Here is a 20,031-nt window from a genome sequence, read left to right as displayed (position 1 = left end):
CTTCACTTGCTTTTAATAATCAGTAATTTGTGCCATGTATTTTAGGAATGTTTTCAAATTTTTTCAAAACTTTTTTTTCCTCTATTTTCTCCCTGTTTTATGTGTGTTGTTTTGTTTTTGATGTTTTGTAAAGCATGCTGGTCAATATAAACAAAACTTCAAACTTTGACTTCGATTAGGCAAAGTTACAAACATTCAGGCAAATATTAACTGGCTTCAGTGAACTGTTTTGTTTTTAATGCACCTCAAGTTTAATACAGTTCCTGATAAATTACAAAATACATAGTATCTACATTCACATTTATATTATACCTAATATAAACATAGGCTACCTGATGTTTATTCATAAAAATTTCACAAAACCGTTCTGAAAATCTTTCTGTTTTTCAGTTTCATCAAAGCCCGTTTGGAGACTCAATGTTTGTCTATGTGAAGATGTGTAAATCAACACGAATGGATCACATTTGCATTGACTCAGCAAAAGCTTTCTCCCCCTCGGGGGTCTGATGAGACCAAAAGGGGAGGGAAGGGAGCCTCCCCCAGTTCATATGTCCCGCTCCAGCCGTCTCTCCATCGACAAAGAACCAGCTCAACACTGAAACACCATGTCCTCCTGTGAAAACCTCTTCATCAGCCTCATGCTGCTCGCTGCTGGATTCAACCTTCTGTGTTCAGCAGGTGGGTGATAAAATGCTCGATATTGAGAGATGTGCATCTGCTTTAACGTCAGTTTTTCATTATTTAAGCTCTTGTTTTATCAAATGCATTGAGCGGATGATTAATATTTTGGCTCTAGAAACAACAAACCTAAACCAAGAGACCCTAAAAAAACAAATCAGTTCTTATATTTTTAAAATTAAAACATCATGTTCCTACAATGATAGTTACTTAATGTGTTAAACACTAGTGAGACTGATGAAAGCAACATTTGATCAACATTAATGCATCATCACTTCTTAAATCACATTGTTTTATGTTTCTTTATGATATTAATTGTGTAATCAGCTTAAAAGCCAGAAAAAGGACGGTTTTCTTGGTTTCTAAGGCGTGAATTTTAGACGCGAATGTTCAGTCATTTCACCACTTTACATGTTATTCCTGCTACTTCCACTAGAGGGACAGTTGGGAAAGTTCTTGCTTACAGTCATTAGTGTCAGATGAATGCAGTGGTATGGGACACAATGGATTTGCATGAGAATGGAGTGTTGCTGAAAGGTCCTGTAACAGAGGTGTTTTCCATGTCTGTCACGCCATTCGCTTTGCCTCTGAACCCTGCTGACTGTGATTCCACTGAAATCTGTCCCTCTTCCATTTCCTCACCCTGCCCCTCCTCTTCCTCATCTTCATCCTCCTAGTCCCTCTGCCCTCTGAAGCCTCAAGCATGGACAACAGCACTGATCACAAGAACGGATCCACCTTCCTGTATTTTGCCTATGGCAGTAACCTGCTGAAGGAGCGACTGCAGCTGAAGAATCCATCAGCAACTGTTCACTGTGTGGCCAAACTGAAGGTATCTATCTATCTATCCTTTTTTATCTATCTATCTATCTATCTATCTATCTATCTATCTATCTATCTATCTATCTATCCTTTTTTATCTATCTATCTATCTATCTATCTATCCTTTTTTTATCTATCTATCCTTTTTTATCTATCTATATCTATCTATCTATGCTTTTATCTATCTTTTTTATATATCTACCTACCCTTTTTATCTATCTATCTATCTATCTATCTATCCTTTCTTTTATCTATCCATCCATCCCTTACTAACTCGCCAACTTCTAACTACGTACTCTTTTTATTTATCTACCTACCCTTTCTATCTATCTATCTATCTATCCTTTTTTATCTATCTATCTATCTATCTATCTATCTATCTATCTATCTATCTATCTATTTATTCTATCCTTTTTTATCTATCTACCTACCCTTTTTTATCTATCTATCTATCTATCTATCTATCTATCTATCTATCTATCTATCCTTTTTTATATATCTACCTACCCTTTTTATATATCTATCTATCCTTCTATCTATCTATCTATCTATCTATCTATCTATCTATCTATCTATCTATCTATCTATCTATCTATCTATCTATCTATCTGTCTGTCTGTCTGTCTGTCTGTCTGTCTACCCTTTATTTTATCTATCATCCATCCCTTACTAACTCGTCAACTTCTATCTATCTATCTATCTATCTATCTATCTATCTATCTATCTATCTATCTATCTATCTATCTATCTACCCTTTCTTTTATCTATCCATCCATCCCTTACTAACTCGTCAACTTCTAACTACCTACCCTTTTTATTTATCTACCTACCCTTTCTATCTATGTATCTATCTATCTATCTATCTACCCTTTCTTTTATCTATCATCCATCCCTTACTAACTCGTCAACTTCTATCTATCTATCTATCTATCTATCTATCTATCTACCCTTTCTTTTATCTATCCATCCATCCCTTACTAACTCGTCAACTTCTAACTAATCTACCTACCCTTTTTATCTATCTATCTATCTATCTATCTATCTATCTATCTATCTATCTATCTATCTATCTATCTATCTGCCCTTTTATCTTATCTACACTTTTATCTATCATCTATCTGTCTGTCTGTCTACCCTTTCTTTTATCTATCATCCATCCATTATTAACTTGTCAACTTCTATCTACCTACCCTTTTTATTTATGTACCTACCCTTTTTATCTATCTATCTATCTATCTATCTATCTATCTATCTATCTATCTATCTATCTATCTATCTATCTATCTATCTATCTATCTACCCTTTTATCTATATATGCTTTTATCTATCTATCTATCTATCTATCTATCTGTCTAGCTATCTGTCTAGCTATCTGTCTGTCTGTCTGTCTGTCTGTCTATCTATCTACCCTTTCTTTTATCTATCCATCCATCCATTACTAACTCGTCAACTTCTCTAGGACTATAAACTGGTCTTTGGCAACCACAAAGGGTTAGCGAGTCAGCGCTGGCGTGGTGGTGTTGCGACAATCGAGCACAGCCCAGGTGATGAGGTGTGGGGGGTCGTGTGGAGGATGAACATGTCGGACCTTGAGTCCTTGGACAGGTAGGAGCCTTCAGACCCACAACCCACACTTATAAAAACAAATGAATACCTAATTAGCAGTAGTAAGTGAATGTTGGAGGTCCTCATATGTTCTTCTGCAGGCAGGAGAATGTGAAAATGGGGACTTACAGCCCAATGGAGGTGTCCGTTTCCACCAGTGACCAGGATCTCAACTGTCGGACATACATCATGAACAGCTGTGTGTATGCGCCACCTTCACCACAGTATCTACAGGTACAGTCTCCTGCTTCCTGTAATAAGTCACAACATGAGGCTTTTATCAGGACTTTAGTTTAGCTCAGTGGTTTTCAACCAGGGGTCTGGGGTCCACTAGGGGGCCTCAGAAAACTTCCACGCAGGCCTCAAGATGACTATAAAATAAGACAAAACAAGCATTAAAATCTATCTATCTATAGTTCTATCGTTCTATCTATAAGATCAACTGAATCATTGAAAGATCCGAAAATGTCTGAATTAAGAGAAGATTTAAATAATAAATCAATTAAGCTGATTCTGTTTTCCCTGCATCTATTGTATGTCGAAGCAATTCAAACAAGAAACGTGCTTCTCTAAACAGAGTAATCTGATATCATTTTTCAAAACAGAATGAGTTTGTTATTTGTGCTGCTGGCAAAAGGACAATGTTGTGGTGTTTTTCTGGCATTTACCCCAGCTTGCTTTGTGCAGTATAAGACAATAAAGCACCGCCAGCAACTGGGTCAGACTGCCCTTCACAACAAAACACATTAAACTGAAGCATCTGGAATATGTACTATAATTTTCATACAAGTGTCTCTGCCACAAAATAATACTTCTATATTTATCCATTGGACATGTCACTTTTAGTAGACTAATTAGGCAACCAGAACATGTGCTTGTTATGGCTTTTTGAATGAATCTCTGCTGTCCTGAGCAATTACAGCCTCTTCGTGGAAACATGGTTCTTGTCACATGCACATAACACAATTTATACTGTAAAACATGTAAGAATTGCATCACAGGAATAAATTACATTTAGTTCTTTCAAATAGTACTAATATATCACAATATTACTGTTTTTACTGTATTTTTGATCAAATATTTGCAGGTTATTGTAATGGGCGCGGAGCAGAACGGGCTGCCGGAAGACTACCAGGATAAACTCAGGTCTATCGAAACCAACAAATACGAGGGACATCTACCTGTGATGGAAGAACTGGAGAAAGCTTTGAAATCCAAAGAAAGCACACAAGAGATTCTATCTGAAGATTCGCCCTTAGGTTAGTTATGTTGTTTATGCAGAACAAGAAAAATGTGCAGTATTCGTATTGATTGGTAGTAAAACAATAAAATTCCATAAAGTATTTTCTTTCCAGCATTAATTGTGTTGTGTTTTTCTTATGTTATTTTCACTTCTGATAGTCATGTGCCAAAAAAAAAAAAAAGATCTGATTCAACCAATCGTATTATAGCATTAGGTCTGGGATTTAAACAATATTCTTATCAACTCATTATTCCCCTTTGACTTTAAAGGGTTAGTTCACCCAAAAATGAAATTTCTGTCATTAATTACTCACCCCCATGTCGTTCCAAACCCGTAAGACCTTCGTTCATCTTAGGAACACAAATTAAGAAATTTTTGATAAAATCCGATGGCTCAGTGAGGCATGCATTACCGGCAAGATAATTAACACTTTCAGATGCCCAGAAAGCTACTAAAGACAACAGTTCATGTGACTACAGTGGTTCAACCTTAATGTTATGAAGTGACGAGAATACTTTTTGTGTGGCAAAAAAACAAAATAACGGCTTTATTCAACAATATCTAGTTATAGGCGATTTGAAAACACTGCTTCATGAAGCTTTACGAATCTTTTGTTTCGAATCGGAGCACGTTTCAAAAGGCTTGTTCGAGATGCATTGGTGCTGTTTTTCACGTTTTTTAGTAAACAAGACTTCGTTATGTCTCTTAGTGTTTCGAAACATTTCGAAATTTCAATGGTTCACGTGACTTTGGCAGTTTGATACACGCTCCGAACCACTGATTCGAAACAAAAGATTCATACAGCTTCGAAGCTTCATGAAGCAGTGTTTTGAAATCGCCCATCACCAGTTGAATAAAGTCATTATTTTGTTTTTTTGCCGCACAAAAAGTATTCTCATCGCTTCATAACATTAAAGTTGAACCACTGTAGTCACATGAACTGTTTTTAGTACCTTTCTGGGCACTGAAAGTGTTAATTACCTTGCGGTCAATGGAGGCCTCACTGAGCCATCAGATTTCATCAAAAATTTCATCAAAATTCTGAAGACGAACAAAGATCTTATGGGTGTGGAACGACATGAGGTGAGTGATTAATGATATAATTTACATTTTTGGGTGAACTAACCCTTTAATGGTAGATAACACTGGTTGAAACGGTATATTTTTGTAAGAATAGGCTGCATCACATTTAGCAGTTTAGTAAAACTTCCCAGCCAGTAATTTTAAAACATTCATTCAGTTATCCGGTCTTTAACAATGTTCTCAAAATGTTAGCATTATTTACGTCTTTTGTTTTACCTTAAATGTTCAGTTGAATGTTTACCTAACGTTTTTTTTTTTTTATGTTACTTGTTTCAGAGTGTTAACATTTAAAAGTAGGCTAACGTTCCCATAATGTTTACAAAATGATAAAATTTAAAAAACAACGTTTTGAACGTTATATACAGAAATAACGGTGTTATAACTTAATGGGAATGTTAGCGAAACGTTCCTAGAACATATTCTTTTTGGCTTGGTTTAATACAGGCTACTAGCAACATTAAACCAACAGCAAAATTATAAATTATGACTGACTTAAGATACACAACTCCTACTCAAACAATGTTTACACAGCAGAAATGAGCAAATCCAGGGTGGTTTTCACCAGTCCGGGTCATATTTCATGTTAATTTCGCCATGGCTTTAGTTTCACTTCCTAGTTCATATGGAAGGTGGAACTAAGTAAACAACATTCAGTTCAGTCCATTTAACCTCGCTAAGTTTCTGTAGTTAGTACAGATAACCTTTTTCATTTTCCGTTTTCTTTTGAGTGAGGACGTTGAGGTGGCTAAACTTTCTTGAAAACAACACAGCGTCATTTTAAATCTCATCTGTCTTCTTGAATCTGAGAGGATTTCGTTTGACTCGTGCTGATTTTGTTCAGACACCGATAATGGCGCGACTTCTGCGGGAGCAGTGTGGTTACCCCCTGCCCGCATGTCTGTGAGGAGACTGATTTAGATTATTATGAGGGTTGACTAACCAGCTACAGTGTCCTAATGTAAAATGGGGTCTTACAAGAAGGAGGGGTCTTACTTGAAGCTGCTCACCTCACACCGCGAGCTGCTGGTGGAGCAGGTGAAGAACACACAGTGTATTCTGGACAATCTCCAGATGAATGGCTTCATCTGCACTGAAGACATCGAGATTATACAGCGCAGCACCACCAAAACTGACCAGGTAAAAATGTCTGAAGGTACATGAATATAATAATCATTCAGTACATTATTAAAGTACTGATATTACTGATCTAACACTGTACCATCCTGGTACTACAAAAATAGTACAATATTTATAATAAAATAAATAAAAAGAGGTAGAGAGGTACTAATTAGAAAAACTTTAGTTACAGTAGGCTACTTGAATACTTTAAAAAAAAAAAAAAAAAACTTTTTTGAGTATAATTAAATTGTGTATAATTGAGTTGAATAAAAGTAAAGTATTCCAACTTCGCTACAATTATTTTTCACCAAAAGCGACAAAGAATAACGTAACCATTGAAACAGACATTAGATGAGTGTTTAGTGCATCACCTCATTTTGGGTAAAAATTATACTAAAAGTATTAAAATAATACTTAAGTACTTTGTAATGTAGTAACTTGAGTAGTTTTTTAGCAAACAACTTATTTACTCTTACCTGAGTCATTGTTGATTTAACTTAAAAAAGTAAGTTACCTGGTTGCCTGGTTGAGTTCATTGAAATTAAAAATTTGAGCTAATACAATGGAGATCCGAACCACATTAATTATCCAAGTTGATTTGACAAAAGAAAAAAAGTTGTGATAAAAAAATCATTAAAATAATTTTTTTACAGTGTACTTGTAGTCAAGTGAACTACTTCTTAAAAGGTTAGTTCACTCCAAAATGAAAATTCTGTCATTAATTACTCACCCTCATGTCGTTCCAAACCCGTAAGACTTTCGTTCATCTTCAGAACCTCAAATGAAGATCTTGAGATCTTGAGATCCCAAGAGATGCTCTAGCGAATGACACTAGAGGTTGCAGCTTTTAGCCTCCTTGTTAGAGCATCTGACTCCCATGTGGACGGGCCCGGGTTTGCGTCCCGTTTGGAGCGGGCATGTGCAAACTAGAGGGGCTGCATTGGTGTAATTTAGTCTTCATTAAATAATTCACTACTAATCAACTTACCTCATTTTTGAACATGCAGGTACGCAAAATTTTGGAGCTGGTTCAGAGTAAAGGAGAGGACTGCTCAGCATATTTCACACACATTCTTCATGAAGCATACGATGCTTACATTGATCTGCGGCCTTGGTTTGATGAAATTCAGTACACACCATTAGACACTATTAGTGCCATACCAGTGATTAACACAGACCCGAGTGAGTTTTTCATTTATGCAATTGAATATTCAAGACAATTTCTTAATTATTCCACCAGTTGTTTTGGTGCACTAACGTTTTTGTGCATCTTTGCAGTTAGCAAGTACTGTGAGAAGCTCAGATGTGAGCTGGGAAGGGACACTCAGTTCATCACGTCCTACTCTAAAAGTGAGGAGACGCCGCTGGAGGATCTTTACATGGACACACAGATGGAGATCCTGAACGACAGAGGTGAGAGCTTGGGATACTTACAAAGTCTGGATGAACTACTAGGAGACCAGGGAGTCTTCAACCAGCAGGCTGAGACGATCTTCATCACCGGTGACGCTGGCGTAGGCAAATCAATCGTCCTTCAGAAACTGCAGAACTTGTGGTCCCGAAGGGAGCTGAAGACTCGTGCGAAGTTCTTCTTCAAGTTCAGATGCAGGATGTTCAGTGCCTTCAAGGAGACGGATGAGATCTCACTGAAGGATCTGATCTTCAAACACAATTGCTATCCAGACGGAGACCTTGATAATGAGGTTTTCACCTACATCTTGCGATTCCCAGAGACGGTGCTTTTCACCTTTGATGGATATGACGAAATCCAAATGGATTCTGACTTGGATAATGTGCCTGAAGTGGTTTCTCCAGAAGAAAAGACTCGGCCGCTTCTGCTTCTCATGAATTTGCTTTGCGGAAAATTGCTCAAAGGTTCTCGGAAGATTCTATCTGCACGGAGTGGCACCGAGATCCAAAGCAGAGTGATCCGGAAGAAGGTGTGTTTGAAGGGATTTTCACCTGAACACCTGAAGAGATATACAGCTCTCCATTTCCCAGAGAAGGAACACAGGACATTGGTGACGGATCAGTTAGACGCCAACCCTCACCTCTGCGGTCTTTGCTCCATCCCATTGTTCAGCTGGATCATCCTCAAGAGCTTCAAGCATCTTCATTCGGTATACGATAACTTCGAATTGCCAGACTCTTGCATTACGCTCACAAATGTCTTCTTGCTCCTTTCTGAGGTCTTTCTTGGCCACTCAACTGCACGGCCTGGTCTTTTAAAACGGAGCACGAGATGTCCCACAGAAACCTTTAAAGCTGGTGAGCAGAAGCTTTCGGCCTTTGCTCGACTAGCCTTACAGGGTATAGAAAGGGGTGGACTTGTCTTCAGTATGGAGGAAGTGAAATCCTGTGAATTGGATGACGAAGATCTTCAGTTTGGCTTTCTGAGGCCTGCTTCTCATTACGATGCATGTGAAGGGCTCTGCTACCTTTGAGTTCCTCCACGAGACCCTCCAAGCCTTCTTAGCAGCTTTTTCTCTGGTGCTGGACTCAAAAATCTCTCCTGAATCCATTCTAAAGTTCTTCTCCAAATGTGAATACAAGAAGTCATCTCATCTCTCCTGCTTACCTTGTCTGGTAAAGTCAAGACCCAGAGATAAAGACCCTTTCCAGACCAATTTCCAATTCACCAACTTATTTTTATGTGGTCTCTTGTCCAAACCCAATGCAGCACTCCTAGAGCATCTCGTTCCACCAGTATCATTGAAACAAAAGCGCAAGACGCTCAAGTCCTACCTGTCCAACAGTGTGCGGACTCATCTTAAGGGCCTCCCTCGTTATCCATCCACAGACATTGACGGAGACAAGGTGCACGCGATGCCAAATTTCTTGTGGATGTTGCGATGCATATTTGAGACGAACAGCGAGGATGTGGCCAAGATGACGGCCAACAGCATATCGGCAGATTACATTAAGATTGCCTTCTGTAACATTTACTCGGCCGACTGCAGCGCGTTGAACTTTGTCCTCCACCACCGTAGGAAGCACCTGGGAGTCGACATGGACAACAATAACATCAATGATTATGGCGTGAAGCAGCTGAGACCCTCTTTCAGCAAAATGACAGTTGTAAGGTAAGAAAAGCCAGGCAGGGTTTAGCTTTACCCAAAGCTCATTCTGTATGAAGTACGACAATTGAAGTTGCTACCTTTCAGATTTTGTGTGAATCAGCTCACAGACAGCAGTATTGAGGTTCTGGCAGAGGAACTCATCAGACACAAAATCATTAAGGTCTTGGGGTGAGTTCATCTGTCCTCTGGCCATCTATGTTTTGTTGTTAGGGTTGTCAAAAGTACCGACTTCGGTACCAAGTCGGTACTGAAATTTAAAAAAATGTTACGATACCAGCATTTCCCCCTAGCATTTTGAGCGCTGTTGCAGGGATTCTTAAACACTTCTGATTGACCATTGTGTTCACGCGCTCAACAGATAGGTCTGTGATTGGCTACAATGATCAACGAAATGATCAACGTCGACATCTGCTTTCAAATGCTCCCGTGTGTATCTGTGTAAGCTAAATAATAAAATGTGTTGTCTAATTATAATGGAAAGGATTATTATTGCCGCTTCCATAGAAATCAGTGTGTATTTTACAAAGTATAAATGTATTGTTTTGTTAGTACTTATGTGTATTAAAATGTCTGAAACCTAAAATAAACATCATGTAGATGAAAACACTGCATATTTGTGATATATGACAAGCGCTGAGCTGGCTCAACGCCTGCCAAAGCGCGAAACACATTTGAGTTTAGCAGTTGATCACGTGACGTTCTGAACGGAGATCGTACACGCCAAAGACTTAAGAACCCGCTCAAAATGCTAGAGGGAAATGCTGGTATCGTCACATTTTTAAAATGTCAGTACCGACGTCAGTACTTTTGACAACCCTATTTGTCGTCGGGTTTTATTCAGGCCTCATTCTACCCTGTTTTCTGCATTTACAGCCTTTACAAAAACCACATCACAGATGTTGGAGCCAAACTAGTAGCAAAGATCATTGAAGAATGTCCACACTTAACAACTGTCAAGTAGGTATTAACAGGACCCAGCTCAAGTACGTGTCACATGATCATTCAGAAATCATTCTAACATGCTCGTTTGGGCTCAATTATTAATAACAGTTCTTATCATCAAACGGATGTGCTGCTTCATGTTTTTGTGGAAACAGTGATACATTTTTCTCAGGATTCTTTAGAAAGTATTTATTTGAAATAGAAATCTTATTATAAATCTACATTATGAAAGTATTTACTGTCACTTTTGATACATTTTTAATCAATCATTATTTTTTTATTCTTTCTTACACTACTATTGAAAAGTTTGGGGCAGTGGCGAGGCCAGAAATCTTCAAGTGGGTGGACCTTGGTGAAATAGGGTGGACCTCTATTTTTTGGTCTAAAATACTAATACTAAACAAGATAATGTATGTTACTATAGGTTCTGACAAAATGATAATCGCTGCAGTCTATTTAAAAATATAAAATTTGAATTAAGTATTAAAAAATTATGTTTGAATGAATGATTCAGTGATTCACTCATAAAGACTTGTATTGCTTCATTACTGGACGAATTAGTGTTTTTGAACGAATCTCTTGAATAAATTATTAAATAAAAAAAATGTTTTAACAGTCACTTGTCGCCAACTACTGGGGTAACAATATAATTGATACAATCTTTATTTGAAGCATCTAGTTACTTTCAAAAAGATTTAGGCCTACTCAATTTTGATCGCTACTGTTGACATCAGTTCATTTCTGAAATATAAACTTTTATCTAAGTATATTGTTCTAAATTATATCCAATAATTCGAATGTGTGTTAGATAGAAATAATGTTAAAAAAGACTTGGGTTTTTTAATTTATTTATATTTCGAATAAGCCTAAAAAAAGAAACATTTATAGTAAATATAAATAATAATAATAATAATAATAAAAAAAACTAGAATACTGCTAGAATATTTAACTGGAATATTTAATTAGACATGTTAAACTAAATAGAAAAAAAATAAATAAATTGCCATATGGGACTCGAATCGGTTCATTTACGAACCTTGTGATTCACTAGAATGTATCAGACTTTCCAAAGCTACATATAAAAGAGATAGGACCGTTTAGATGAATCGATTCGCTAGAATGAATCTGATTTTCCAAAGCTACACATGAGAAGAGGACCGTTTAAGACGAACCGATTCAATAGAATAACCAGCCATTTACGAGATGGAGGCGACAGTTGGTTGTTTACGTCAGTATACAAATGTGACTGCCGCGCTACACATAGTAGCTTTTTAGTGTAAAAGCTTGTGTTGAAATTCGATTTAATTTAATTGTCATCACTTCATTTTGAAACAAACCGGCACACATAAGCTATTATAAGCGCGACTCCTGGACGGTGACGCACGCTGCATAGAAACAGCTGCTGTCGCGACTCTAGAAAGCTGAGTATACCGGCGCGAAATAAAAACATATTATATGTATTTTTAATAATACATTTTTCAAATTATATATAGGCCTTCACAACAGTATTTCCAGACCAAAGTACTGTCTGGAAATAAAACGAAATATTCTGGGACCTTTGATTGGGTGGGCCAGTGCCGCCCTGTCCCTTCTGTAGCCTGGCCACTGGTTTGGGGTATCATGGTTTCCACAGAAATATGAGACTGTTTTCAGCTTTTATAATAATGTTTCTTGAGCAGCAAATCAGCATATTAGAATTATTTCTGAAGGGTCATGTGACTGAAGACTGGAGTAATGATGCTGAAAATTGTACACATGCTCACTTTGTATATGGAAAGCATAGTTCATCATAGTCATATACGTTTGTTTCCCATAGGCTCGGCTGCAACAACATCACAGGTGTGGGTGGGAAATACCTTGCCAGTGCAATTTGCAAGAGCAAATCTATCTTTGACATAGGGTAAGAATATCGAAGGGAACAATTAAACCCCACATTTAAAATTATGCTGCCATAATATCAAACAAGAAGTCTATTTTATAGAAATGATACAAATACTATGGTAAAAGTGGTGAAATTAAAATTGGTCGTAGAATGTGGGGTAACTCCATCGGTGACGAGGGGGCAGATGCGTTTGCAGAGGCTCTGAAGAATCACCCCAGCCTGACCAACCTCAGGTGAGTCTACATCTACAGATGAGTTCAGCTCCATAAAATAAATTTTGTTGTCAAATAAAGAGTGATCCATCTGAGAACGATTATTGCTCTGCTGTTTAGTCTCTCCGCCAATGGCATTACTTCTCATGGTGGAAGAAGTCTGGCAAAAGCGCTGAAGCAAAACACGAGCCTTCACATCTTCTGGTACAACTGAATGTCATTTTTTTCTTATGCATGTGAAATAAACCCTTTTGATGATCGTTCCCAGACGCATTCTTACAAAACGTGCTTATTTTTCAGGCTGATACAGAACAAAATCTCTGACGATGCAGCATCAGACATGGCCGATGCCTTCAAGTCCAACTCTGCTCTGACGCATCTGATGTACGGTCGAATATACCTCATTATTTCATATATCACATATGCAGCATGTGGCACATTCATTTCTCCGTCTAATTTAAACGTTTACAGCGTTCACTTTGTGCAAATGCAATGATGCAAATACTATTTAAGTGCTGCATCTCACATGCTTTGCACAACAGAAATTACACTGTAATGTATTTATGGACATCATTAAAGAAAATACTATAACTCAGAAATCTTATATGTCTGCTGCAGATGCAAAATGTGCAAAACAAGTTTAACTTTTGGTTAATCGTAACGTGTGCTGTAAAACAACTCAACATACATTAAGGTTCAAAATACACGATCACTTATTGACTATTAGATCAGGATATCATTTACATTTTAATCAACATATTTATAATACATATAGACTTTATGCTAAGTAATGAACTTCTGTGTGCATAATATATTTGCTCTGACAGATTGAATAATGTATTCAACTCTCTACAGGCTAATACAAAACGAGTTTACCATTAATGGAGCCAAACAGCTGTCTGAAGGCTTGACAAACAACACTACACTGAAGGAAGTCAAGTAAGATCTGTGATTTGACCAAAACCTAGAGAGAGTTTGCATTATTTTAAGGCATAAAAGTTGTAATTAAAAATTATTCTGCCTTCAAAGACACCTTGGTTAAGTCAAATTTTAAAAAGCATTGCATGAATACCATTAAGGCACTCTCATAATACATAATGGTTGAGGTGAAAGAAATGTCAATACTTAAAAGATTAGTTCACGTCAGAATTAAAATTCTGATAATTTACTCTCCTCCATGTCATCCAAGATGTTTGTCTTTCTTTCTTCAGTTGAAAAGAAATTAAGGTTTTTGAGGAAAACATTCCAGGATTTTTCTCCATATAGTGGACTTCAACAGTTGCCAATTGTTTTTTTGGAGTTTCAGTGCAGCTTCAAAGGGCTCTACATGATTCCAGATGAGGAATAAGGGTCTTTTCTAGAAACGAACGGTCATTTTCTAGAAAAAAAAAAAAAGAAGATACTTTTTAAACCACAAATGCTTGTCTTGCACTGCGATACGCCACGTATTACATAATCACGTTGGAAAGGTCCGCACAAGGGCGAAAAATTGCATTTTTCGCTTGACTTAGTCTTTGCACGTCCACTTTGTAAACACTTGCTTCCGCCTACGTCACGCGTGACCTTTCCAACGTGATTAAGTAATGCGTGGCGCATCACAGAGCAGTGCAAGACGAGCATGTGTGTAAAAAGCATATATATATATTTTTTTCTTTTTAGAAAATGACCGATTGTTTCGCTAGATAAGACCCTTATTCCTGGAGAATTATATGGAGAAATTATATGGAGAAAAATCCTGGAATGTTTTCCTCAAAAACCTTCATTTCTTTTCGACTGAAGAAAGACAAACATCATGGGGGTGAGTAAATTATCAGGACATTTTAATTCTGAAGTGAACTAATCCTTTAATTCATTCAATGCTTAAAAAAAAAAGTAGTGATAAAATTGGCTTTTTTTAATGTGTGGGGTGTATTTTATTGCACTAACTTGGCAACATGCTCACAGCAAAGTCAATTAAAATTATTGTGAGTTGAGTCTATGTACGCTCTTAAAATCAGTGGTTCTGTGAAGAACCTTTAGAAACCTTTCCATTACACAAAAGGTTCTTTATAGTGAAAAAGATTTAGATTATTAAAATGTTCTTCACAGTAAGAAAAAAAAATGGTTCTTTTAAGAACTGTTCACTGAAAGGTTCTTTAGGCAATCAAAAATAGTTCTATGGCATTTCTGCGAAATGTTCCCTTTTGGAACTTTTTTTGGAGTGTTCCAAATCACACACTTAAAAGGTGTCTTAGAAGGTGGCTGCCTAATCTTGGATCAGAGCCCTAGTTTTCCTTCATAAACTTTACATAAGCAGATCATAGCACATGATGATGTCTTCCAGTTTCACACATTTCTCATTTGTTCACAGTATTAAAGGAAACTGTGTCTCTGAAGAAGAAGAACAACTCTTTGAGGGCGACAAGAGGCTTCGCTTCCACTAAGAAGGAAAAGTAAAACGTGATTTGAGAAAAGACTGAGAAAATAAGGAAGTTGGCGTAATGCCACAGACACTGGTTTACGCCAATAATAAAAGCACCATCGGCTGCAAGGACATGCAGGTTTATTACAGTTGCTCTGTCCTGAGTGTCATACTAAAGCCAGAACTAAAGAACTGTGATATATAGATGAAAATAATGTCACTTTATATATACATTTATGTATTTGCTCTGAAATTAGTGACACTTGTACACTTATAATGCTGCTTTTTTTTCAGTTTGAGAAATCTTTAGTCAGTGTAGTCAATTAAATGATTAATAACCTGAGAAATATGTAAAAATATCACAGCTCTAATTCACCCATGCACACAGAAAGACATCCAGACAAGTATTTAAAGATCTGTGCTTCAAAGAGTTTGCTTTTTTTTTTTTTTAATTTCATTATCTCTGTACATAGTTTTTTTTTTACATATGGAATGTTACAATATCTCTAAATCATTAAAAAAAACCTTTATGATCATCCGGATGGCCACTGATAACACACACACACAAACTCCTGTTTGTTTCCTTTGCACCAGCTTCCTCTCAACTGCTGTAAGGATGAAACTAGATCAGATAGATCATTACCTGATGGAGTTTGGTAGCACATTAAACAAACAGACAGAAAAAACACTCCATCTTCTATATCAAAAGCTTTTGACAGTCACTGATCCAGTCGGATGTATCGGGGCTCAGATCTGCTGGAAACAGACATTTGCACAAAACAGCAAAATATGAAAGAACATCATCAAAAAATTAGAAATGTGAATTTATTACTTAATTAAATGATATGTCATAAAAGGTGTTTTGCAAGTTGTCTGGTAAGGCTTTTTTAAAAATAGTGGTGTTTCCCATGCAACTTGCGTGCAATGATGTCATCTATCTTCTGTTATGTGAGCAGAAAAAACAACAAAAGCATCTTCCAGCTGTGCTGGTATGACTGCAACAAACCTGACGTGGACTCGCATTGAAACCGGTTCTCATCACCCTCAACATACATGATTAGCAGCATTTTAAAGCTATTATGGCACCTTTGATATGCTGGGCCATACTACGGTAATACTCTGACAGTGGGAACACTACAAAAAACGATTTCATTCCTCAGTATTTTTGTCTTTATTTTTAGTAAAATAAATATTTTTAAATCAAGGATCATTTACTTGATAAGCAAAATGACGTCAGATATAAAGTCTTGCTTTCCTAAAAAAAATGTATCAAAATTAAGTGAGTTTATGCTCAAAACAAGAACAAATATCTGCCAGTGTGGAAAGAAAAATAATCTTGTTTTCCCTGTGAATTAAGCTTATTTTTCTGATCCCATTGTTTTAAAGCATAAACTCAGTTAATTTTGAAACATTTGTCAAATAAAAATTCTGTCATTTACTCACCCTCAAGTTGTTCCAAACCTGTATGAATTTCTTTCTTCTGTTGAACACACAAAAAAAAGATATTTGGAAGAATGTCGGAAACCAAACAGTTGATGGACCCCATTGACTTCCATAGTAGGGAAAAAAATACTATGGAAGTCAATGGGGTCCATCAACTGTTTAGAATATCTTCCTTTGTGTTCAGCAAAAGAAAGAAATTCATACAGGTTTGGAACAACTTGAGGGTGAGTAAATGACAGAATTTTTATTTCTGGGTGAACTATCCCTTTAATATCTTAGGTAATTTTGCATCCCAAGTAAATGCATCTTTGTTTAAGAATGCTTAGATATTTGTACTGGAAAACAAAAATACGAAGGGTTTTTTTTTTTGCAGTGAAGTCACGCTTTCCAATTCAGCTTCAACGGGCCATGGTTAGTCCACAGGTCAAATTCAACACCAAAACTAATGCCTCATATAAACCCAACCACACAAGGCTTTACTTGAGGCTGGTAAAAACAGAATGAGTGTAAATCTGTAATGAAAAAAAAAAAAAAAATCCCTTGTAAAATCTCTGATTAGTAACTTTAAAAAACTAGTTAGCAGCGCGTCTGTCTGAAGCTGTCAAAACCTACTGGAGAATGACCATTATGATGTGGATCTTGGGAAAAGAGGCTGAAATGTGACCCAGAGTGTTTAAATGATATAAATCACACACATGGCTCTATGATTTAGATCAAACTATATGAACTGCGCAAAATAAACAGATTGAGTGATAAAATCCCAAAGACGACAAAGAGAAATAAAGCTTGTTTCAGCAGCTACAGGTGAACTAAAGACAAAGATAGAATTATTCAGCTCAATCTCAGGTCACAATTCTGTTTAACAAAGAAAACAAAGCCATTAAGATTTGTGACATCATTTTCGTAACAATCAAGCACATTTTCCGTAAGTTCTGTAATGCAGAACATTTTACCGACGCGTTTTTATTACAGTGATTTTTAAAAATTTAAATCAGCATAAATTGAGAGAAGTACAATGAATACTATCATGATGTATAAATACTTATACTGAAGGAGTGAAAATCTGTATAATTGTCATGAAAATGTGTTACAATGTGAAATATAATAAGCTAATTTCTTTGATTTTGAGGTAAAATATGACCTGGGGATTTTGTGAGATTCACCCATTTGGCCTGATGTGGTGCCTGGTTTATGTTTCTCATATAAAATGGATGATATGATTTAATGCATGTACAATGTGTTTAAACATAAAGGAGCCCTAAATAACATCACTGAAGAGTGAATCTCACAAAACCTGTCAAGAAATGTCATTTTTCATCACAAAATCAAAAGAAATAAGAAATTATATTTCGCTTAAAGACAAAGGAGATACATTAGGACCCTTAACATTTTTTATTTTACATTATTACAATTAAAGAATTAGTTCACTTCAGAATTAAAATTTCCTGATAATTTACTCACCCCCATGTCATCCAAGATGTTTATGACTTTCTTTCTTCAGTCGAAAAGAAATAAAGGTTTTTAAGTAAAACATTCCAGGATTTTTCTCCATATAGTGGACTTCAGCAGTTACCAACTGTTAACCACAAATGCTTTTCTTGCACTGCTCTGCGCCACAGAGCTAGTGCTAACCTTTCCAACGTGACTGCGTAATGTGTGGCGCATCACAGAGCTATTAAAAGACTAGCATTTGTGGTTAAAAAGTATACAAATTTTTTTTTTTTTTTTTTTTTTTTTAGAAAATAGCCGATCGTTTTGCTAGATAAGACCCTTATTCCTCATCTGGGATCATGTAGAGCTCTCTGAAGCTGCACTGAAACTGACATTTGGACCTTCAACCCGATGGTAACTGTTGAAGTCCACTATATGGAGAAAAATCCTGGAATGTTTTCCTCAAAATCCTTAATTTCTTTTCGACTGAAGAAAGAAAGACATAAACATCTTGGATGACATGGGGGTGAGTAAATTATCAGGAAATTTTAATTCTGAAGTGAACTAATCCTTTAACCTCACCCCCTCTGGTTTTCAAAAAAAATTCAATAAATAATTTATTTAATGATAATAATGATATCATCATGGTAGTATTTGATGCACCACATTTAATTTATTCTGATTTTAATCAAAATAACTGCATTACATTAATGTTCCCCAAAAACAGACTTTTTTTCTTTATGCAAAATATAATTTAGTATTCGGATTTTGACCTGATAAAGCTCTTTCTGACATGTTTTGATGAGATTCACCCAAAATGTGTTGAATTAAGGCCCAGATTTGTCTCAAGACAAAACGTTAAATGTTCATATGATGCACCTGTGTAAATGATCTTGAGATGTTCAGACATCATGGAGAACCATGTGAGAGGCTACAGTGAATCTTTATCTAACAGATATTGCTACAAGACTCAAGATGTACAGGACATTCGTCCATCTGGGAATCGAGAGAGAAAACGGCTCCAATGGAAACACAACCGCGTCAAGCGTTATGAAAGACAGGGCACTTCTCAGTATGGCTCAGGGCCGACCTGAATCAGGGGTCACATGTCCGTCATATCCAGGTGTCTTTCTCCGAGTCCATCAAGCACTTCCACTGAAGAACATCCGAAACGCAGCCACTTCGGACCTTGGGATCTGAAAATTAAGGCACTGAGAGAGACAGTCCCATTTACCAGAAAGTCTTGCAGAACAATCCAATAATTTACGAGTCAGCTGACCTTGAGTCCGGCCAATCAACTTCTACTAGATCAGCCTTCTTCACAAGTTTCTGATTGAAAAACTGTGCAACAGAGGAGAAAATCTCAAGTGTCACATCCTCTGCTGTGGTTTTCATGGGACTGTGATGTGGAAAGAGTTTCCCTGAATGAGTTTTGGCACGCTAGGGTTTATATGGCGACTAGGGAGAGTCGTGCTACGAGAAGAGAGGGGCGTTCCGTGATCAGGGCGTCCTGCTCGGCCTGAAGAGACCAAAGTCACAGTGTCTATGAGGAGGAAGAGAATTCACATTGCTGTCCGCTAGTGGGACACATCGCTTCTCACGACCAGGAGGCTGGAGACATGAAACACAACGCAAACAATTAAAGAGTGTTATAATGATTTAAGGCAGGACACTACAGGTGAGACCATTGTTTTTTCATGCACTGGTCAGACTAATGCAAAGAAAACACCCAAACTGCACATTTAAAGGATTAGTTCACCCAAAAATGAAAATTCTGTCATTTATTACTCACCCTCACGTCGTTCCAAACCCGTAAGAACTTCGTTCATCTTCAGAACACAAATTAAGATATTTTTCATGAAATCTGAGAAAGCAATGTGGTAATTTTGTTCCTTTCTATGAGAGTTAAAAAACCTCGGATTTCATCAAAAATATCTAAATAATTTTTGTTCCGAAGATGAACAAAGGTCTTACGGGTGTGGAACAACATGAGGGTGAGTAATTAATGACATTTCTTTTTTGGGTGAACTAACCCTTTAAGTGTTTATTTTATTGCGCTTTATCAATTAAAATATGTATCTTTAAAGGCA

General features: G+C 36.8%; 3 protein-coding genes and 1 long non-coding RNA gene across 8 annotated transcripts in view; 2 read left to right on the top strand and 2 right to left on the bottom strand.

Moving 5' to 3' along the window:
• The first annotated feature begins 488 nt into the window (after positions 1-488).
• Positions 489-4,462, top strand: ggctb (gamma-glutamylcyclotransferase b). The gene is made up of 5 exons (XM_051866342.1): positions 489-678; positions 1,356-1,510; positions 2,960-3,105; positions 3,207-3,339; positions 4,193-4,462. The coding sequence occupies exons 1-5, from the start codon at positions 606-608 to the stop codon at positions 4,367-4,369; spliced, it is 684 nt and encodes a 227-aa protein (XP_051722302.1). The 5' UTR covers positions 489-605; the 3' UTR covers positions 4,370-4,462.
• Positions 1,450-2,953, bottom strand: LOC127497679 (uncharacterized). Of its 4 annotated transcripts, none has more exons than XR_007925605.1 (3): positions 2,801-2,953; positions 1,932-2,752; positions 1,450-1,584 (listed from the first exon to the last, which is right to left on the bottom strand). It is a non-coding gene; the product is annotated as an uncharacterized LOC127497679 (long non-coding RNA). The 4 variants fall into 4 exon arrangements; XR_007925606.1 differs by having other exon boundaries at positions 1,570-1,610; XR_007925604.1 differs by having other exon boundaries at positions 1,570-1,813; positions 2,004-2,752.
• Positions 4,463-5,412: 950 nt separating the features above from the next.
• Positions 5,413-15,603, top strand: nod1 (nucleotide-binding oligomerization domain containing 1). The gene is given in 12 exon segments (XM_051865011.1): positions 5,413-6,568; positions 7,558-7,732; positions 7,829-8,952; positions 8,954-9,633; positions 9,715-9,798; positions 10,504-10,587; positions 12,389-12,472; positions 12,604-12,687; positions 12,787-12,870; positions 12,967-13,050; positions 13,522-13,605; positions 15,017-15,603. Coding segments are annotated over 12 exon segments (2,814 nt in total). The 5' UTR covers positions 5,413-6,394; the 3' UTR covers positions 15,090-15,603.
• znrf2b (zinc and ring finger 2b) overlaps positions 15,499-20,031 on the bottom strand; it is a 50,327-nt gene continuing 45,794 nt past the window's right edge. For both annotated transcript variants that reach the window (XM_051865015.1, XM_051865012.1), the window contains one exon: positions 15,499-19,552. The gene's annotated coding sequence lies outside the window, so the exon portion shown is untranslated. The remainder of the gene's footprint in view (positions 19,553-20,031) is intronic.

Source organism: Ctenopharyngodon idella, chromosome 16 (assembly GCF_019924925.1).
Source record: "Ctenopharyngodon idella isolate HZGC_01 chromosome 16, HZGC01, whole genome shotgun sequence".
NCBI classification, from domain to species: domain Eukaryota; kingdom Metazoa; phylum Chordata; class Actinopteri; order Cypriniformes; family Xenocyprididae; genus Ctenopharyngodon; species Ctenopharyngodon idella.
The sequence above is the reverse complement of the archived record's forward strand: the minus strand, read 5'-3'. Positions and strand labels throughout refer to the sequence as shown.